This window comes from Capronia epimyces (genome assembly GCF_000585565.1).
Source record: "Capronia epimyces CBS 606.96 chromosome Unknown aczIQ-supercont1.4, whole genome shotgun sequence".
NCBI lineage: Eukaryota > Fungi > Ascomycota > Eurotiomycetes > Chaetothyriales > Herpotrichiellaceae > Capronia > Capronia epimyces.
In genome coordinates, this window is record NW_006912907.1 from 1,628,306 (window position 1) to 1,648,826 (window position 20,521).

Here is a 20,521-nt window from a genome sequence, read left to right on the forward strand (position 1 = left end):
GGCTGATAGACTAGGCTGATAGACGCCGTCAGCGTCAGCGTCACCGTGCCGAACCTCGCTGGGATTGAATGACCGAGAGAAAGACCAGCAGAAGGCCAGAATTGGGCCCGGGATTCCTTCCAACCTGACAGCAGACTAGGATGGTCGCCTACGGCCGAGGGCCTGCAGAGCAAGGTGCGGCGAATGGACCCCGAAGCAGACACGGAGAACAACAACCTCCCCCATGGCCTATGGATGGGTATGTGCACAGCGTGCAACATGGAGCACATGGGGCACAGCACACCACTTAGCGGTCCACCCAGGTCTCGGTCTATAAAAGAAGGGTTGAGGACTTGAAGGGATCGCTTGGCCTGAAGTTCACCGAACGGAACCAGAACAGGAACAGACGTTTCCCTTCAAAGAGCACTTGGTTCACTCATCAGAAAAGAAAAGCCACAGTTCACGACCTATCCATTCAGGGGTTCCTTTCCTTTCCCTCTTCCTCTTCTATTCTTTCGCTACGACTACCACACCATTACTATTACCACTACCACTACCTCCACCTCCACCTCCACCATGGGGTCTATCTCGGTAGAACCCAACCGCAAGGAAGCCGTGGTGATCGGGGCAGGCTTCTCGGGAATCTATGCATTGCATAAACTCAAAGAAGCCGGGTTCGACGTTCATCTGTACGAAGCCGGGTCCGGGGTGGGAGGAATCTGGCATTGGAACTGTTACCCTGGAGCGCGGGTCGACACCCCGGTGCCCACATACCAGTTGACGTCGGACGAGACGTGGACGGGATGGAACTGGTCGCAGCGGTTCCCCGACTACTCGGAACTACGCACCTACTTCCAGCACCTGGTCAAAGTATGGGATCTGGGCTCACTGATCACCTTCAACACCCGGGTTGAGGCGATGCGCTGGGACGAGCAGAGCCACCAATGGACGCTCCAGCTCCGCCACACCAACACGACGCCCAGCTCAAGCGAGCAGCAGGACGAAGAGGTGGTGGCGCGCGACGTGGTGGTGTGCACCGGGTTCGGGTCGAAGCCGTACATCCCGCCGTTCCCCGGCCTGTCGAAGTTCCAGGGCGAGCTGCACCACACGGGGCTGTGGCCGCAGACCGGGTTGGACATGACGGGCAAACGGGTGGCCGTGATCGGAACCGGGGCCAGCGGCGTGCAGCTGATCCAGGAGGCGGCCAAGCAGGCTGCGCACCTGACGGTGTTCCAACGCACGCCCAACACGGCGTTGCCGATGCGGAACGACCAGTACGATGAGGCGATGAACGAGGCGTGGAAGAAGACGTTCGACGACACCAAGCAGACCATCCTGCGCACGTACGCCGGCTTCGACTACGAGTTCGACCCGGGCTCGGCGCTGCAGGTGGCACCGGAGGTCAAGGCCGACTTCTACCGCAACCTGCTGAAGAGCGGCGGCCTCCATTTCTGGCTGGGCACGTACTCGGACGTGCTGTTCAGCGAAGAGGCCAACGCCGAGGCGTACGAGTTCTGGCGCCAGACGGTGCTGCCGCGCATCCACGACCCGCGCAACCAGGAGATCCTGGCGCCCAAGGTCGCCACCCACCCGTTCGGCACCAAGCGCATCAGCCTGGAGAAGCAGTACTTTGAAGTCTTCAACCAGGACAACGTCGACCTGGTCAGCCTGGTCGACAACCCGATCGTCGAGGTGACCGAGACCGGCATCCGCACCGCCGACGGCGGCTTCCACGAGCTCGACATCATCTGCGCCGCGACCGGCTTCGACAGCGTCACGGGCGGCATCACGTCCATCGACATCCGCGGCACAGACCCCAAGGAGTCGATCAAGGACAAATGGAGCAATGGTACCTCGACCCTCTTCGGCATCATGGTCAACGACTTCCCCAACCTGTTCCTGATGTACGGCCCGCAGGCCCCGACCGCCTTCGCCACGGGGCCCTCGTCGGCCGAGTGCCAGGGCGATTGGATCGCCGCCTGTCTGTCGTACCTGCGCGACCACCACCTGACCCGCATCGAGCCCACCAAAGCCGCCGAACAGGACTGGCGTGACCATACCCTCGACATGGGCGAGAAGGGTCTGTTCACAAAGGCCAAGAGCTGGTACTACGGCGACAATATCCCCGGGAAACCGCGCGAGGCCTTGAACTACATGGCCGGCCTTCCAACCTACCGGAAGAAGATTTGGGACTCGGCCACCAATGACTACGAGGGTTTTAACCTGGCGGCTTAGTTGGCAGTGGCCATGGCCAGTAAGGAGGATTGTTTGGGTGCTGTGTTTTGTTATACATAGGTGTGTGTTTCTTCCTCGGAGGGACAGTCATCCTTCTGACTATGGAGGGTGTGTGTGTGTGTGTGTGTGTGTGTGCGAGAGCAAGAGCAAGAGCGAGAGAGAGGGAGAGAGAGTGTGTGTGTGTGTCACAGTTATATAGCCTATGAAGATGAGAGTATGAAGATGAGAGTATGAAGATGAGAGTATGAAGATGAGAGTATGAAGATGAGAGTATGAAGATGAGAGTATGAAGATGAGAGTATGAAGACAGGCATGGTCATGGGGATAGGTAGAGGTATAGGTATGATGTTCCATCTGTGCTGGTAGTGTAGAAGGAGTGAAAGAGCTCCGACCCTACTCAACTCTGAACCCCAAACCATTCCATCCCACCACTGCCTTTAGCCTTCGGAAACACAAGCACAAATACAGCTACTGATACAGCTACACACCGGTGGTTGTGGCTTTGGCCTTCGGAAACACAATCATGTCAAAGGTTGAAATGTTCTATGTTCCATGTTCTCTATCAAAAGCGTATGGGGGGAGCCCCGGGCCAGAGTATATAGGTGTGCCTATGTATACCATACCAGCCTTCTGGTTATATATGGGTGTGCCTGTACCTATACCAGCCTTCTGGTTAAAGGGCAAGGGCAAGGCTGGGAATGCCCAAGTTAGTGCCCAAGTTTGATAAAACCATCCCATCACCGCTTTGGGCCTTCAGAAACACAAATACAAACACAGCTACACCCCGATGGTTGTGGCCTCTTCTACACCAAGAGACGGGACCCTATGACATATATGGTAGGGCACAGTAGTCAAGGAATGAACCTGGCCTTCCTCATTCGGTCAAAGGTGCATCCCCAGGTATCCATGATGGAATACTGCACGTTGCACCCGACCTTCTGGATCTTGCTTAGATCGTACTGGCGGTCAAAATCGGCGAGGCTCAGATGCAGGATCTCGAACCCAGGCATCGTCACCTCGGACTGGGCAATGTCGGTTCGGAGCCCATGCTTCTTCTCCATCTCTTGCCATCGGGCCTGATTGTCGTTGATGTAAGCCCGGACTTCTTTTGCCTGATGCTGATGCTGACCCTGATCGTCATTGTTGGCCTGATCCTGATCCTGATCCTCATCGTCACTGGGCCTCGGCATCGCCCTCGGAGGCGCTGACTGAAGACCAAAGTACTGGCACAGTTGCGGCCATTTCTCTTCCCAGGTTTCATACTGGGGCGAGGATGCCACGTTGAACGCGTCTCCGTTGACGTAGGCCTCGGGATGTAAAGCCAGGAAGATGGTTTGCTTTGCGATTGCCTCACTGCCGGCCTCGTTGTGCTTGGCCTTCCAGCTTTTCATGGTGCCGGGGAAAGGAACCGTGCTGCCCGCGCCGTTGATCTCTCTCCACAGCGAGAAGTAAATCCCCAGAGACGTTGCCAGCGAGTAAGCTGAATGGTTCGGTGCGAAGCCGATGATGATATCCGGCCTCGTCTCGAACCACGTCCATGCCTTCTCCTTCCCTTCCCTCCTGGCGCTGTAGGCGCTCAACCAGTCGAGCTGCGCGTGGTAAAACAGCTGGTCGCTGTAAGGTGATTTGAGACGCGGGAGACTCTCTCGAAGAGGGACAGGGAGGTAATGGTCTTGTTGAAGAAGGAAGCCGTACATCTAATGCCCCAATCCAACGTTATACACTGTTCTTGAGGTATCGATGCAGAAAGTGACAGTGAAAATGAAAGCGAAAATGAAAGCGAAAGAGAAAGAGAAAGTAGTAGAGGTACAGCCCCTGTACTCACCTTGGCCCCTGTTTGGAAAGCGACGACTTTCAGCACCGGCGAGAGCTTGTCAACCGCGGTGATCGACCGAGCCAGCATATCGACCGCATCCTTTTTTTCCTGCTCGAAATCGGTATTTGCCTTGTATGCTGTGTAAGTGTATACAGTCAGTCAAGTCAGTATCCGATCCGTCGTCAGGAGTAGGAGTAGGGATGAGAAGAGCAGAGCAGCTTCAACACGTTTCGTTTTGCGGTACAGAGTATAGGCTTCAGACTTCAAGGGCAGAATTCGACCTTAGTCTAGCACAGTTACTTACCAAAGTAGAAAACATGTGTGACTGTATGGATATCCGGGATTTTGCTCTTCATTGCCTCCTCCAACGAGTCCTGATCCCCTTTCAACAAGTTGAGGCCTGACACGATTTGCAGCTGGCCAGTCTTCGGCCGCCATTGAGAGGCCTCGAGAGTCAGAGGCCGGTTCGTCAGAGCGGTCACCCTGCTCCACGTTCCAGTTCCCCCTGACGCCGGGTCGTCGTTTAGCAGCTGGTCGACAACTGCCCACCCGGTCACCCCGGAGCCTCCAAACACGAGAGCATGTCTGTTGGTGTTGGGCGGTGCCATCTGGGATGAGATAAGATGAGATGAAAAGTGTAGCTTTGGCTTAGGCTTTTCCTTTGGTTCAATAGGAAGTGTCGTTTCGTGTTGTATCGTGTTGCTATTACTTATAGAACATATTCATTCCTAACTTAGGCCTTTCTCCGCCCCGTACCCCATGACCTATGGTGAATGATTGCCGAAGAAAGGAACGGGGACGGTGGCAGAGCAAATACAAGGCAAGGGAGGCGAGCCGACATTACTTCGTGGAGCCAGGACCAAGACCAGGACCAGGACCAGGACCAGGACCATGAAGTTCTCGGACTTCAGTTTCCAGCACACAGGTGTATACGACAGTATTGGAAGACTGGCCTTGGAGCGGATCAGACAAGAAAGCAGGTTCCTTTTCAGTTCTATACGTGTAGGAAGTACTGATACTGGTACTGTACAGACGGTTCCCCTTCCCATGCATGGCGGAAGACTTAGGCGCTACTCTCCCACCAAGTTGTTCATGGCCATGGCATCACCCGCTTTCTTCGTACTCTTACTGCCGCTTTTGGTCAGAACCTTCCTCTGCTTTCCCTTGCTGATGAAGGGCGAGTCGTCCTCGTTCCGGATGTACCATGCCCAGTCTGCCGTCGGATCCATTTCCGTCTGGCTCGCCCCGTTGCCCGACCAAGCAAACCGGTTGCCCTCGTAGCGGATGTGCCAATCGTCGGATCGGAGATGAGACAGAAACTCCAGACAGTGCAGAGAACTCCCCGGCCAGAGCGCCGACACCCGGTTACTCTTGCTCCCGTTCTTGTACCATGACCGACAATCTTCATCCCACACCTTGTCGGCCATGTACTCGTCAATCATGTCGTTGAAGTCTGCGACCGCTTCGTCTTTGGGCACAAACGAGTGGATGTTTTCCGTCTGCCAACGGTCACACATCATCAGAGCGTGGTCCACTTGTGCTTCTGCTCGTTGGTTAGTTATAGGTTATATATATATATTCATCTCATCTTCATCTTGATCTTCAGCAGAGGGACGGAAAGCAAGGAAACCAAAGGAAACCAAAAAAGGCCTACTTCCACAGAAAAAAAAGCACAACAAAGCAAAAAGGACCTAGTTTCACTTACCAATGGCAGAGATCACCGGCCCGTTGCCGATAGGTGAGGCTGGCCCAAGAAACATAAAGTAGTTGGGCATCTTCGGCGCGGCCAAGGACAAGTAGCCTTTGGCTTCATCTTTCCAGAGATCTCGCAGATCGATGCCGTCCAGCCCCACAGTTGGGAATCGGGGCCTGAAAGAAGTATCAAAGCCCGTGGCGCAGACCAGCACATCGAGATCATGCTCCACTCCGTTGTCGAGAACGGCTCCTTTCTCGGTCATGCGAGAGATTTCGCCAAAATGCACCTCGACGTTCTCCTTGGTCAGAGTCTCCAAGTAGTTCACGCCCGGCGTCAGTCGGCGGCAGCCCACGCTCCAAGCCGGGATCAGAAGCTTGTCGAGGTCTGGATGGTTGATTTTCTCCTTCATCTGTCTGGTCATCAGGTCGCGGACTTCCCGCTGTGCCTCCCCGTATCGGTTGAAAATGTGGGTCATGGTGTCGAGGTTCGTTTCGTTGGTCTTGCGCAACTCCAGGAGAAGATTGGGATCGTTCCGGAATGATTGCAACTCCTCCTCCGTGTAGATGTGTTGCTCGAGTCCTTGGACAGGGGAAACCCAGGTTGGTTGCCTCACGAAATGAACCAGCTTCTGCACCATCGGCTGGATTGCGGGTAGGATTTGAATGCCAGATGATCTTAAGAGTGAGTATTAGTAGAGTACTCGTTCAGTCTATGTCCACACCGTACCATCGTCCGAGATCAAGATCAAGATCGAGATGAAGGGTGAAGGGAAGGCTGGAGAGGAGAGAAGAAGAGAAGAAGAAAGGCTGGAGAGGAGAGGAGAGAAGACAACAAACTCACCCATTGCCGATCAAGCCCACACGCTTCCCTTCCAGTTCGACAGAATGGTCCCAGTTGGCGCTATGCACCAGTTTCCCCTGGAAGTTGTGCAAGCCTGGAATGGCCGGCCACCGCCAGGCATTTAAGATGCCCGCCGCGTTGACCAGAATGTCGCATCTGGCGTCGAAGACGTTCCCCGACCTCAAGTCCGTGACCTGGACGTCCCATTCCCCTCTGCTGTCGTTCCAGTGGGCCCCGACCACCTGATGCTGGAGCTTGATGTATTCCTCGAGCCGGTTTTTCTTTGCAAAGTCATTGAAGTACTGGTTGATCTCGGGCGCTTTCGCATACACTGCCGACCAGTCGTACTTGGGCTCCCACGAGTAGGTGTAGTTGTGAGCCGGGACATCACAAGCACAGCTGTTTGAGAGGTTCGGTCAGCTTGTTCAGCGAAAGGACAGCATAGGACAGTAATGTGGAGTAGTAGATATAGATGTGGATGTAGTGTAGATGTAGTGTAGATATAGATGTAGACCAGTTGTATCTTACCCTGGATAAGTGTTCTCGTGCCACGTCCCTGAACACTCGGAATTCTTCTCGTACACGGTCAACGAGAACTTCTCAAATGATCTTTGCAATTTGTATGCCAGACACAGGCCTGAGGCTCCGGCCCCAATGCAGATAACACGCATATCCCGTGCGGTGTGAATAGGCTGACCCATGCGCCAATGTGATTGTGATTGTTTGGGCTGTTGGTGTTGGTGTCCACCGTTCAAGGTCGGCTTGCTATCAACCCCATTGACCGTCAAGCCGTTGGCATGGCCTACGTCCTCGAGGTTCGAGTTCGACATGTCTTGGATGATACCGATGCCGATGATGCTATGCTTTCAAATATCAAATACCAATATCCGGCTTACTGTATAATGAAGGACCTACATCTTCGACTCAGGTTTTATGGGTTTGGTCATACCAGATGCGGCATATGAAAGCCGCCGTGTGTACAGCATACAACATACACCGTCTTCCGCGGTTCTTTTCTCTTTTCCACCGCGGCTAAGGGGCAGGCCTAGGGCTAGCCTTGTGCCCCACGGAGCGGAGTTCTTTCACCGTCAGCAATGGTCAATCTAGCCCTCGTCGACTTCAACCCCAGCCGGACGGCTATACGGCTACCGGCAAACATGCGCCTGCCCTCGACGGTCACTGGACTCCGTTCCAGAGTGCCACTGCACTGTACTGTACTTCAGGAAGCAATATGAACGAACCCATGATATTGTACGGTCGATAGACCTATCTATCTTCATCGAGCCTAAGGACCCTGGGTCGCCAGCATTACTTTACAGTCATCTTTGATCTTTGATCTTTGTACGTCCGAGGGTTGATGCCACACAGCAAAAATGGTGGTTGACCACAGTACACATGTCAATATTGGCATCACAGACGCAGCACTGGCACGGCCTCTCCCTCTCTACGGCCAGAGACTGCTTCCACACATCCTGCGTGATGAAGCAAAGATCGACCCACGGAAGCCTGTTGCCCTGCTGTTTGAGACTTTGGACCTGGACTTGTCAAAGTCTCCATCTCCATCTCCATCTCCATCTTCGTCCTCAACTCCATCTTCAACTTCATCTTCATCTCCACGAGAGGTCACCACGGCTGAGTTGTACAATGCCGTCCACGCCACCGCTTGGTGGATCCGAAGCAAGCTGGGCCACAGTGACGATTTCGAGACGCTGGCATACATAGGGGTTTCCGACTTACGCTACCATGTCATGCACATTGCCTCCATCCTCTGTGGCTACAAGGTCAGTACTGTACCGTGTACTATGTACTATGTACTATGTACCATGGGCGTTGTGCCATGACGAGAGGCTGCTAAGACTGAACCATCATCTTCCCAGCTCCTCTGCATCTCGATCCGTAACTCTGATGCCGGTTACTTGTCCCTCTTGGAGGCCACCAGTTGCACCAAGTTTGTCTGTACCTCGGAGCTCATGGCCCGTGGAGAGCATATCAGATCCCTGGTCGGAGACCGGAGACTCGAGCTGGTCCAGTTGACGTCCTACCAAGCGATATGTGCCATGAGCACGAGCGTCAAAGACTACCCGTACGACAAGACTTTTGCAGAAGCCGAGAATGACCCAATCCTGATCTGCCACACATCCGGCTCAACCGGTATGTCCGTCCGACCATTCTATATCTCGACCTCCATCTCAGTCTCAAGTGACATGGACTTGGGCCAGGAGCTCGGCGTGATCTAACTGAGTGACTGGAGGAGTGTAGGAGCACCGAAGCCTATCACGCTCACCAATGGCAATTGGGCGGTGGTTGATAACCTCCGGAAAATCCCCAAGACCGCTGGACGGAAAAACCAGGACTGGTCGCTCTTGGGCTTCCAGAATCGAGACTTTTTCATCTCAAGCTTTCCCCCGTTCCATGTAAGTTGAGTCGAGTCGAGACAAGACTATTGAGTCAGGTCTCCCTCTCTGACCGATCTGCTTTCTTACCTCTGACCCCGAAATCTAGGCCACTGGCATGATCGCTGGAATGCTACCACTCATGTACAACTCCATTGTCGTTTTCCCACCGCCCGACCGGCCAGCCACGGGGGAAAGTTGTCTTCAGATGATGAGATATCTTCACCGTCACCACCCCCGCAAGAGACTCAGGGGCCTTCTCGTGCCTCCTACCGTGATCGAAGAGCTGGTGGTCGAAGAGGACCAAGGCTTAAGCTATGCGTCGAAGCTCGACTTTGTCATGTTCACTGGCGGACCTTTGGCCCCCTCCGTGGGCGACCGACTGAGTGAGGTGACCGACATTTGCCAGCTGATCGGGTCGACCGAGACAGGACCTATTCCTGGCCTGGTGCCTTCCAGAAAGGACTGGGCATACTTTGAGTGGCAACCCTTCTACAAAGTCGACATGGAGCCTCGATCGGAGCAGGATTTCGAACTGGTCCTCAAGCAGGATCCGGCGCTTCGCTGGATCCGCACCGTCGCCCACACCATGCCCCATGTTGCAGTGTGGAACTCGTCCGATCTCTACCGACGACATCCCGATCCCGACAAGCCAGATCTGTGGCGCTTCCACGGCCGGGCCGACGATGTGGTGGTGTTGTCGAACGGCGAAAAGTTCAATCCGGTGCCTATGGAGGCCATCATCCAGGGCCATCCTCTGCTCAAGGGAGCCTTGTATTACGGTCAAGGAAGGTTCCAGCCCGCGTTGCTGGTAGAGCCCAAGTCTGAAGTGGCCGGAGATAAAAACGATCAGGATGCGTTCATCCACCAGATTTGGCCCAGCATCGAAAGGGCCAACCGGGAAGCTCCACAGCATGCTCGAATCGTTCGGGACAAGATGGCAGTCGCATCGCCGTTGAAGCCGTTCTCCAGAGCGGCCAAGGGCACCGTGGTCCGGAAGTTGACCCTGAAGGATTACGCTGAAGAATTGGAAGCCCTGTACGCTGACAGTGACGGTGACGGGGCTAGAATGGAGAGCCACAGCCAGAGCCACACTTTGCTTGCCGACCCACAAGATATCATTGCCGTCAGAGACTTCGTACGCAAGTGCTTGGATGGGCCTCTCAGCCAAGTGCAAGCCCCGGCACCGGCATCGGTCTCCGACGGGCAAGATCTTTTTTCTCTAGGGCTGGACTCCCTCCAAACCATGGAGCTGTCGAAACGGCTCAACGCTGGCCTCCGGGCTCACCTGGGAGCGGGAGCGGGAGCCGGAAAAGGGATAGGGATAGAGACAAAAATCAGTCCCAGGCATATATATGCTCATCCTACTGTTGCAGGTCTGGCAGACCTCATCTATGGGCTTTTGAACGGTCGCGCCGAATCAGACTCCGACTCGACCAAGGCTGCCCATGTCCAGAATGAAAATGAAGAGCTTGGAAGAGAGGCGATCATGACCGGTCTCATCGACAAGTACACCCGTGCTTGGCGCTCATCTGTATCTGGTTCGAGTGATGGTGATGCGGATCGGGGGATCACTGTCATGGTGACGGGGACGACAGGATCTCTGGGGACTTATCTACTCCTCTCGCTGCTGAAGAACGGCCGAACCAAGCACATCTACTGCCTGAATCGGACGGAAGACGCCAAAGACCGGCAGCAACGAGCATTCGAGCGGATGAAGGCCGATGCCCATGTCGACGATCCCAGGTTGACCTTCTTCCGAGTCGACCTGGGTCTCCCAAAGTTCGGCCTCCCTGCAGACTCGTTCGACCGGCTTCAGCGAGAAACGGACTGGATCGTCCACAACGCGTGGAAGGTCGATTTCAACCAGACGGTGCGTTCTTTTGAGGGGCCCATTGCTGGTGTTTGCGGGTTGGTGGATTTCGCAAAGTCATCTCCTCGGAGGCCAAGGCCGCGCCTTCAATTCATCTCCTCCGTCTCGTCGGTGGGTAACTGGTCTGCGATTGTCGACGACAGCAAGGGCAAGTCCTTGTGCCCGGTGCCGGTGCCGGTGCCGGAAACGGCCATGACCGACCCCAGGGTGGCACAACATCAGGGCTACGGGGAATCCAAGCACGTGGCCGAGCAGATCCTCCAGATGGCGGTGCAGGAATGCAAGATCCAGGCCATCATCCTGAGGGTCGGCCAGGTCGGCGGACCTCTCCAAGGCGGGGGGTGCTGGAACAAGATCGAATGGCTCCCGTCGTTGATTCAGTCGTCCAAGGCCCTCGGGCTGATCCCGACCGGCTTGCCCGACGTGAACTGGATCCCGGTCGACAGCCTGGCCGACATTGTGGTGGAGATTGGTATGCCCATGCCAATACCCATGCCCCTGGCCCAGCCGACCGACGACCTCCAGGTCTTTAACCTGGTCAACCCGCAGCCCGTGCCGTGGGCGGATCTCGTGCCGTGCATTCAAGCCTGGTTCGAGGCACAGAAGCGTCCACTGCAATGCGTGCCGCTGCGGCTCTGGATCAAAAGCCTCCAGGCCATCGATGTCAACGACGCCGAACAGGTCAAGGCCGTGCCGGCGGTCAAGATTGTCGGCTTTTTCGAGGCCATTGCAGATGCTGGGCCGGAGAGCCTGAGCCCGTCCTATGTCACTCGGAGGGGTATCAGCTGCAGCCCGACCATGGCGAAGCTTGCTCCGGTCAGTCCAGACTGGATGAGAATCTGGCTAGGGCAGTGGAACTTCTGAGGGGGTGTGTTTACTAGTTGTTTATGATTAGTGAGAGAGGGATGGAACAAATGTCCTCTGTAGTACAGTACTGTACGGTAGCCCGCGGTTATTCAGATCAGAGCAGAGCGAGCAGAGTACAGTACGTAGAGCCCGACGGAGACCATTCTCCGCTGATGGTGCTGGTACTGGTACTGTACTGTACTGTATTGTACCAAAGGCCTAAGGCGCCCAAGAGCTCTAAGGCTTAAGGTAGGCTCTAAGGCCCCTTAGCCCTAAGGCCTCCAGGCCCCTAAGCCGGCAATTCGAGGCAAAGACCGCGGCGACCACGGTCCACGCTCCCACTCCCACAGGTTAGGGTTAGGGTTACAGTACGGATACTCCTCATGAACTTCCTCTTCCTTTTCCTCGGCTGGAAGAGTGTCGACACTTGACACTTGACGCTTGATATTCTTTGCCCCTAAGTGTCCCCCACATGGGCTTAGAGGCCCTAAGGCTGCCTAGTACTGTACTGATACTCACTGTACTGACTGTACGGATACATACCCCGGTTTCATTGAAGCATCTCCGGCCCCCAGCCCCCGGCCCCCCTCCACTTCTTCTCCATCTTCTCCGCGTTTCGTCCACGCTTCAGGGTCCTGTGGGAGGAGGAGGCGAAGGAGGAGGCGGAGGAAGAGCCGGAGAAGGAGGAGGTGCAGCTATTCAGCTTTTCAACTTCCCAGCTTCTGTTTTCCCTCCCCGACTAACGTCCAGTACTATACTAAACGCCTCCAGGTCTGTCAGTACAATTGACAACTGTCGTGCCTCTATCATGCCGTCCACCCCGTCCGTGTCTTTCGTACCTGCTGCGCTCATGGAGGTCGATTCTAATTCTCATTCTCCTGGGGACCGAGACCGGGCCACCACCGCGCTCATGTCACAATATCTGTTGGATGAGGATGAGGCGGAAAACACAAACACCTCTGCAGAGAACCCTCCGTCTCCGGCAGGGCCCCCCCGAGCGAACAAGCGTCGAACATTGACATCCTCGGCGTCCAAGTCTCAGAAACGAAGTTCCAAATCCCTGGCCTGTCTCAGTTGTCGGCCTCGAAAAATCAAGGTCAGTCACTGCCCCGGCAGCCCTTGCGGTGATAGGTGATGGGTGATGCTATGGTTTGGCATGCTTGCATGTCTCGACTCCTGGCTCTACATTTTCACGATACTACCGCTTGGGGATTGTCTGCTGACAAGGAGAAAATCTAGTGCGAGCGCGTGGGAGGCACCTGTGAGAGATGCAGATCGCTGCACATTCCCTGTAGCTTACCTGACCGCGATGAGAGACGAGTGTGAGTCGATGTGGGTGCTCTTGTGGCACTCTGTCGAGATCTGGTTTCTGGTTTTTCTTTCTGACCCAAGACTCCAGTCGGTATTCCAAGGACTATATCATCAATCTGGAGAACCAAATCGCCGAACTGAAAGCTGCGGTGGCTACCATGCAAAAACAACACCAGCACCAGCAACAGCACCATTCGCCGTCCCAGTCTCCATCACAGCTGAGGCCTCCGTCCTTAGGACAGCCTTCCTCCCCGCCCCGGTCACCCATACACCTCCTACCAGTATCCCAGCCCCAAACCCAAGCCTCACCGGCCCCTCGGCCTCCAGGCTCCGACTTCATCGGCTCCCCGTCCATGTCCATGCGAACGGATGATTCAAGCGCCATTGCGGCAAAGTCCACCCAAGCCACCACCACGACCGAGTTAGAATCGAGTGAAAGCCTAATCACCCGCTTGTGCGGAGCCCAAGGACGGCTTAATAGCAAACATGATGGTCAGCTACGATATTTCGGTCCGACATCGAGCCTTCACTTGACAGAGAGTGTCAATTCCATCTTCCGGTATTGCAGCGACATCCAACGGTTCGGAGCTGGGTTCGAGAAAGATGTGCCCTGGGCCATGCAGCAATACCTGCTGGACCTTTACTGGAGGTATCAACACGACATACTGCACATTGTCCACAAGCAGGCCTTTCTGGCCGGCATGGAGGCCACACACAGTCCCAGTCCATACTTCAGCCGATGTTTACTCCTTTGTATCCTGGCCTCGGCCGCTCGCAGCTCCGCCAGTCCCGAAATCCGAGCCCTGACCCTACCCGCCGAAGAAGACACGGGGGAAAGTCCGATCCTGATGAAGCAAGCAGAGGAGGCGTTGCAAGAAGAGCTCCTGAATCCTGGCTTGACCACCGTCCAGTCGTTGATGCTGTTAAGCATCCTAGATTGTTGCCAGTCCAATGACTCGAGAGGTTGGATGCGGTCTGGTACGTACTCTATTGCAATGTCTTCGCCCTACCCACATGTGCCTCGTTGACTGAAACACGAGCAGGACAAGCTTGCCGGCTGGCTTTCGACCTCGGTCTTCACCAAAACTGGTCACATTTGCCCCAGTCGAAGCTCCCGTCTTTTGAGATGGAGGTGAGAAGGGTCATATTTTGGGGCTGTGTTGGCTTTGACAGGTATGGACGAAGCAGAGGCAGAGCCGGACACCATGACTATCTCTCACAAGCACTAACGGGATGTGTCTCACAGGCTTTGGGCCCTTTATCTCGGCCGTCCTCCAGTCATCAAGCTGAGTGATGTCTCGATTCCGCGGCCGGATAGAAATGCGAGTTCGTGGGAGATGAAGATGTTTGCCGCATGGGTTGAACTGCTGGACCTTGCGGGTCAAATCAGTGAGAAATTGTGCGTGTGTTGTTTCCCTCTCAGTCTCAATCTCCGTCAAGTGATATAACGGCACTCTTCCTCTTCCTCTTCCTCTTCCTCTTCCTCTTCCTCTTCCTCTTCCTCTTCCTCTTCCTCTTCCTCTTCCTCTTCCTCCTCCTCTTCCTCTTCCTCCTCCTCCTCCTCCAGATCAACGTTGCTAACATGGTCTATGATCTCCGCCCAGGAACACCAACACCTGCTTTCAAGAGCAGATTGACTTCTACATGGATGCTTTGCAAAGTTGGGATTCTAGTTGTGACCATTCCATCACCTTCTTCCCGAACGCACCTCCAGGGGTGTATTTGCTCCGGTAAGTCCATTTCAAGTCCAAGTCCAATCTAAATCCAAGTCTAAAGTCCACCCCTCCCCCTTCAACACTTACTAGTACTTGCTCGTACTTACTGTACGGCCCTTGTTCATTTTCACTGACTCTCTGTCTCTTTCTGCCTATCACAGCATACAATACTCGGCCTTGGTGATCCTCCTGAACAGACATAATGCCGGGTACGGCAATCTCCAGAAGAGGAATTGCGCGCACTCGCAGAAATCGCGCAAAGCGTGCGTTGAGCATGCGTTGATCACGTCGCAGCTCTTGCAGGACTACGCCGCCCACCACGGCAGTGCCAACACCATGATGGGCTCGGTCCTGTACAACATCACCAGTGCCGCGACCATCGTGGTGGCTGAGATGGCCGAGAAGAATCGGAGGGACGTGCCTAAGGAATCTGCCGCTCTGGCCATCTGCCTCAATGCCATGAAGGAAATGGAGAGCGCCGAGATCGTGGCCCGGAATGTTCGGAAAATCGTCCAGACCATCATGCGGGTTTGCAATGTGCAAAACAACTACAGCTACGACGATGGGAATGCAGGTGCAGGTGCAGGTGCAGGTCCAGTAACTGGATTCTGGGCAAAGGATTACAATCCGTCCAACGAAGATGGTCCGTCTCATGCAGGAGTAGATGAAGCAACGACTGCGGACGCCAATAAGGAGAACGACAGAAACAATACCAACACCAACACCAACACCAACACCAACAACAATAACAACAATACTGCCACTACAACTACAACTAACGCCACAACCACCACTATCAATGATGCCATGTCGTTGAACTTTGGCCCATTAGGCTTCGACAGTGTGTTCCAGTTTCCATTTGAGGAGGTGCTCTTGGATCCAATGTCAGCGAACGAGTTTATGCAACAATGACAATGACAATAACAGTAACAATAACAATAGGACAGGGCAGTGACAGGACAGTGATTGTGAATTGGATGGGATGGGATGGGATAGAATGGGAATATACCTATAATGGATATGATATGGTACTCTAGTCGCCTGAAGTTTATCAAGTCATTGAGGACAAGGACACACATGGTCCTATCTATAGGTGGCTACCTGTATAACCATTCTAGTTTCAAGTTTCCCATTTCCCACCTAGGTTCTGGGTTCTACGTAAGGACAAGGACAAGGAGACTCAAAGGTTGAAATATTTCATCTTCCATGTTCTCTATCAAAGCCTTTGGGTATGGAGCCCAGCCTATATATATAGACGCGCCTATTATGCCTATACCAGCCTTCTTCCTTCTGTTCTTAAAGGGCAGGGCTGGGAATGCCTACATAAGTAAGTTAGTGCCTTAGTTTGACATACTGTACCTATGTAGTGTGACTACCTAGTATGACTTTCTAGCATGACTTCTTAGTATGACATCTTAGTATAGCTACCTACATAGTATAACTACCTACCCAGTCCAACTTCTCATCCACGTATGCAACATGGTCTTGACGAGCCCGTTCCCAATCACGTCAGGAGCCGAAGCGATGCTGGGGCTATCAGCCTGGGCGTGGCGGGTGTCAAAGTCCAAATCACCAAATCGCTGGTGGTGGTTGTTCTTCGTCTGGCCATCGCCGTCGCCATCGCCATCGCCATACCCACCATAGAACTTCTCCCAGAAATCGGTTGTTAGTTTAATGGCTGGACAATCTAGACTTGATTTTGAACTTGAACTTGGAGCTGGAGCTGGAGCTGATTCTGAAGCGGAATCTACATGTCGACTCGCGGCTTCTGCTTGTGCTTCTGTGTGTGTGTCTGTGTCTCTGTTTGTGTCCGTGTCTGTATCTCTGAGTGTGTCTCTGTGTGTGTCTCTGTCCGCGTATTTAAAACCGTACTCGTTCAACGCCGCAAGCCAGGTTTGGAAAGGGACCACGTCGAATTTCAACCCCGCCTCGGCGAGCGCAGGCAAGAGTTCGGCCGTCCAGGAAAGGGTGCGCGGGTTGCAGAGGTTGTAGACCGGTCGTGGTGGGTTCCGACTCGAACTCGGACTCGGACTCGACAATTGGCCCAAGGCCAGTTCGATAATCGCACTGGCTACGGTGTCGACTGGGATCCATGAGCATTTCTGCATTACGTACGTTATTGTGTGGTTCAGTATCAGTATTAAGATCAATTGGTATTGGGATGAGGACCAGGCCTCCCCGTCCTGTCCTGTGAGAGAAGAAGGAAGAACTAAAACTCATGGATTGCTTTCAGGGGAAGTAAGAAGGGCTTCCAGAGGTAGTAGGAATAGGAGCCAAGGGAATAGGAGCCAAGGTAATAGGAGCCAAGGGAATAAGCCCAAGGTAATAGAAGTAAGGGGCAAGGTAATAGTAGGCAAGAGGTAATGGAAACATACCATCCTCAGAGACGGTAGACATCCCAAACTGAGTGCAGAGCGGATCATCAGTGGTGGCGCCTCGTTCTCATTCCAGAGACCAAGCTTGGTGTCTCCGACCACCTGCCCGATACGTAGGTTGCATGCCCAAGCACCAAAATGTTCGGCGGCATTTTGCATCACGTATTCGGCCACCAGTTTCGACTGCGTGTATCCATTGCCGAGGCCTTGACGAAAGTCCATGATCGGCTGTTCTGGAATGCTTTTCTGTCCGCGCGTGGTGAGCGCGACCCCCATGGACGAGCAGAAGTAGATCCGGGCGGGTCGAGGTGACCGCACGTCCAACGATAGTTGGATCAGGCTCTGGAGATGGCGGAGGTGCGGCTTGAACGATGCCAGGCCTAATTGAAAGTTGACCGGCCATGCCGCGTGGATGATGAGGGTCAGCTTGTCTAGAAGGCCTTCTCTGGTATTAGGATCCAACGACAAGCCGAACTGAGGCTCCGGCTCCGGCTCCGTCTCCTCAGGCTTTCCTACCTCGCTGCTCGTGCTGACGTTGGTGCCGATGTTGGTGCTGGTGTCGATGTTCATGCTGATCACCCGCACCTTTTCTTCATAGTACTTGTGTTGGAGAGACCCGAGCATGCGTTTATCGAACGAGTCTTTCAACCGTCGGCCAGGCTCAGGACCACGCACGGGGCAGTAGACCAACTCCACATCTGGTCGTTCCACCAGAACCGCAAGGATGTGAGCACCCAGAGAGCCGGTCGCGCCGGTGAGTAGCTATAGAGATAAAGTGATCAGCGCCCAGGACCCAGTTTTAGCCTAAAGACTTAACCCCTTAACCAATCAATACAGGACGGGACGGGACAGGACGTTTTGCACCATCTTATATCTTATATCTTATACTTACCACTGTGTGTTTGTCTGGATCTTGGCAGACTTGTGGTCTGCCAGTGTGGCGACGGGACTGGACCTGGAACTGGCTGTATTCATCCACCATGGTGGCCATCTCGTCTACCAGGGCATCATCGACCTGCTGCTGCCGCTGCCGGGTCTCCGTGACCGGCGCGGTCGGGTCTCTGCCCAAGCCTCCACGGTTGACCTCCAGGAGATATGCGGCCAGACGGCGGATATTTCCACATTCGAAGATCGCGCTTGGCGGGAAGGAGTAGATGTCAGCCTCGTTCCCTCGCTCCGCGTCCTTGGTCACGGCGTTTTGGAGTCGGAGAGCCATCAAACTGTCCATTCCAGCCAGGTGGAAATCCGCGTCAATGCTAGACACCAATATGCCTTGCTCCCGGACGCGCTCGAGCAGATACTGTTGTAGTTGGGTCTCGTTGCAGGCCAGATTGTTGGGGGTGTAGGACTCTGGACGCCTCGTGTCGCTGTCCTGCCTGTCCGAGGAGGCTTTAGTCTGTGGTTGGGACTCTGATTGAAGCAGGTTCTGGACCAGCTCTTGTAAATCCCGTTTCAGCACTTTCCCAGAAGTTGTCTTCGGCCAGTCGTCGAGGCCGTGGCCGTGGCCATGGAGGCTCAGACCCAGCTCACCCAGGTTCAGCACTCGCTCCAGAGCATATGCGGGACCCATGCGATCGAGCACGCATTGCCGAACTTTGGTAGGGGCTTCTTTGTCGTCCGGGGAATGCTTGAGGATGGCCACAGGGACTTCTCCGGCCACTGGATCTGGAATACCGATGATTTGTGCCTAGAGAGTAAAAGTCAGACATGGTTTTTGCTGGCCTAGAAGGTGTAGACTAGACTAGAATGAGAAACTCACTTCGATCCCTGTCCCCTCTGATATCACAGCCTCGACTGCAGCTGAGGCAATGTTCATACCGCCTCGTATGATCATGTCTGCGACGACGACAAAGAGGTTAGCTCGATCTCCCTTAAGAAGTGGGTTTGTTTCTTCTGCTTCGAATTCGCCTCATCTCAATCCTTACATAACTGACCTTTATATCTTCCTACGATAGCAATCCTTCCATCGTCTCGCATGACGGCTTGGTCGCCACATCTGTACCATGTCTTCCCGTCGGCAGTGAAGAAATTGTCTTTTCCTTGGTCGCCGAGGTATCGTTCAATTTTCTGCAGACCTCCTTGCACAATCTCCCCGGGGATGCCTCTGGGTAAAGGCTCGGTGCGATCGGGGGCGCAGATTCGGATTTTGCTCCCGGGATTCACGTACCCGGCGTATATAGGGTCTTGTAGACTCGGCGGGACCTCATACAGAGTCTCGGTGCATACCGAGGTGCCTTCTGTCATGCCGAAGAACGGACTCAAGCGCTTACATTGGAACAGCTTGAAGGCCTTTTCAACATGGGACCGCAGGATTTTGCTTCCCCCGACAATGACATGATCGACGCCCCGGTTGGACGGCTGACTCAGTACAGGGGCGAAGGCGAGGAGATCGATCATAGACGGGACGGCGAGCACGTCGGTGCATTCTCCGGCATGAATTGCCTCGGCGACTGACTGGACGTCGAAATTGTAGTGGACGTGGGTGACGCTGCCGCCGGGGATGAGATATGCCAGTGTCCACGAGCTGCCGACGATCGAGTTCATGGGCAGGATCTGAAGCCAGGCACGTCGGTCATCCAGCTCAAACACCTCTTGCCACGACCTGATGTTGCAGGTCAGCGATCTGTTGGTGTGTGGCGCGGCCTTGGGGAGTGAGGTGGTGCCGGAAGTAAACCAGATGAAGACGACGTCGTCAGCGTGACGAGGGAGAAGGAGACGGTCAGTTCGCTCAGTTCCACCCTCCGCGTAGAGCATTGTCTCGTCGTCGTCACCAGCCGCCGTGGCAACCATCTCTTGCAGGGACAGATATAGGGAGGGGGAGGCCGTCTCGACGGGCGATGTAGATATCCCCCCCGATTTCTCTCCTGCCATGAGCTTGACCTGCATATGACGCATCAAATCCGGGATGTTGCGTTCCAAATGTGCCGCAATCGAGGCATCCTCCACGATGACGGCCTTCGCTCCTGAAAGGGTGAGCATATGTCTGATTTCTTTGGCATTCTGCGCCGACCTGGGACTGATGGGGGTGAATGGACACTTCAGCTTGACAGCGGCCCGGAGCACCAGGTGGAATTCGGCTCGTCCGCTCAGCAGCACGGCAATGGGTGAGCCGGGCAGGAGGCCCTCTCCTAGCAACCCCCGGGCGACGAGATCGGCTCCATGTTGAAGTTGAGCGTGCGTCCATTGGAGGTAAGGCGGGCGAACCTGAGCCTGCGCCTGCGCCTGCTGGGACTGGGAGGAGAGTCTGAAGTCGTGGACTGCGGGAAGAAGGTCTGCTGGCTGGTGCTTGCACACGATGGCGACTTTGTCGCCATGTTGCCTCACAGACGAGGTGATAAGGTCATGAAGGATGGGAATAGGGATGTCGAGCTTGGGCCCGGTTGTCTCGGACGGAAGTGGTAGTATGTGGTTCGCCATGATGCGTCAGTGTCTGTTGCGACGT

At 54.6% G+C, this 20,521-nt stretch overlaps 6 protein-coding genes across 6 annotated transcripts; 3 read left to right on the forward strand and 3 right to left on the reverse strand.

Moving 5' to 3' along the window:
* Nucleotides 1–555: 555 nt before the first annotated feature.
* Nucleotides 556–2,214, forward strand: A1O3_05222 (uncharacterized protein; the record flags this gene model as incomplete). The annotated part of the gene is made up of 1 exon (XM_007735348.1): nt 556–2,214. The coding sequence occupies one exon, from the start codon at nt 556–558 to the stop codon at nt 2,212–2,214; it is 1,659 nt and encodes a 552-aa protein (XP_007733538.1).
* Nucleotides 2,215–3,065: 851 nt separating this feature from the next.
* A1O3_05223 (uncharacterized protein) lies at nt 3,066–4,638 on the reverse strand (the record flags this gene model as incomplete). The annotated part of the gene is made up of 4 exons (XM_007735349.1): nt 3,066–3,316; nt 3,392–3,911; nt 4,040–4,167; nt 4,335–4,638. 4 exons carry the CDS (start codon nt 4,636–4,638, stop codon nt 3,066–3,068), a joined length of 1,203 nt encoding a protein of 400 aa, XP_007733539.1.
* Nucleotides 4,639–5,100: 462 nt separating this feature from the next.
* A1O3_05224 (cyclohexanone monooxygenase) lies at nt 5,101–7,396 on the reverse strand (the record flags this gene model as incomplete). Its single annotated transcript, XM_007735350.1, has 4 exons — nt 5,101–5,573; nt 5,736–6,400; nt 6,567–6,965; nt 7,095–7,396. The coding sequence occupies 4 exons, from the start codon at nt 7,394–7,396 to the stop codon at nt 5,101–5,103; spliced, it is 1,839 nt and encodes a 612-aa protein (XP_007733540.1).
* Nucleotides 7,397–7,939: 543 nt separating this feature from the next.
* A1O3_05225 (uncharacterized protein) lies at nt 7,940–11,696 on the forward strand (the record flags this gene model as incomplete). The annotated part of the gene is made up of 4 exons (XM_007735351.1): nt 7,940–8,347; nt 8,444–8,717; nt 8,826–8,980; nt 9,069–11,696. The coding sequence occupies 4 exons, from the start codon at nt 7,940–7,942 to the stop codon at nt 11,694–11,696; spliced, it is 3,465 nt and encodes a 1,154-aa protein (XP_007733541.1).
* Nucleotides 11,697–13,342: 1,646 nt separating this feature from the next.
* Nucleotides 13,343–15,616, forward strand: A1O3_05226 (uncharacterized protein; the record flags this gene model as incomplete). The annotated part of the gene is made up of 5 exons (XM_007735352.1): nt 13,343–13,967; nt 14,033–14,162; nt 14,236–14,388; nt 14,594–14,719; nt 14,866–15,616. The coding sequence occupies 5 exons, from the start codon at nt 13,343–13,345 to the stop codon at nt 15,614–15,616; spliced, it is 1,785 nt and encodes a 594-aa protein (XP_007733542.1).
* A 1,297-nt stretch (nt 15,617–16,913) lies between these two features.
* A1O3_05227 (uncharacterized protein) lies at nt 16,914–20,496 on the reverse strand (the record flags this gene model as incomplete). Its single annotated transcript, XM_007735353.1, has 5 exons — nt 16,914–16,952; nt 17,080–17,841; nt 17,972–18,766; nt 18,839–18,915; nt 19,014–20,496. 5 exons carry the CDS (start codon nt 20,494–20,496, stop codon nt 16,914–16,916), a joined length of 3,156 nt encoding a protein of 1,051 aa, XP_007733543.1.
* Nucleotides 20,497–20,521: the final 25 nt, after the last annotated feature.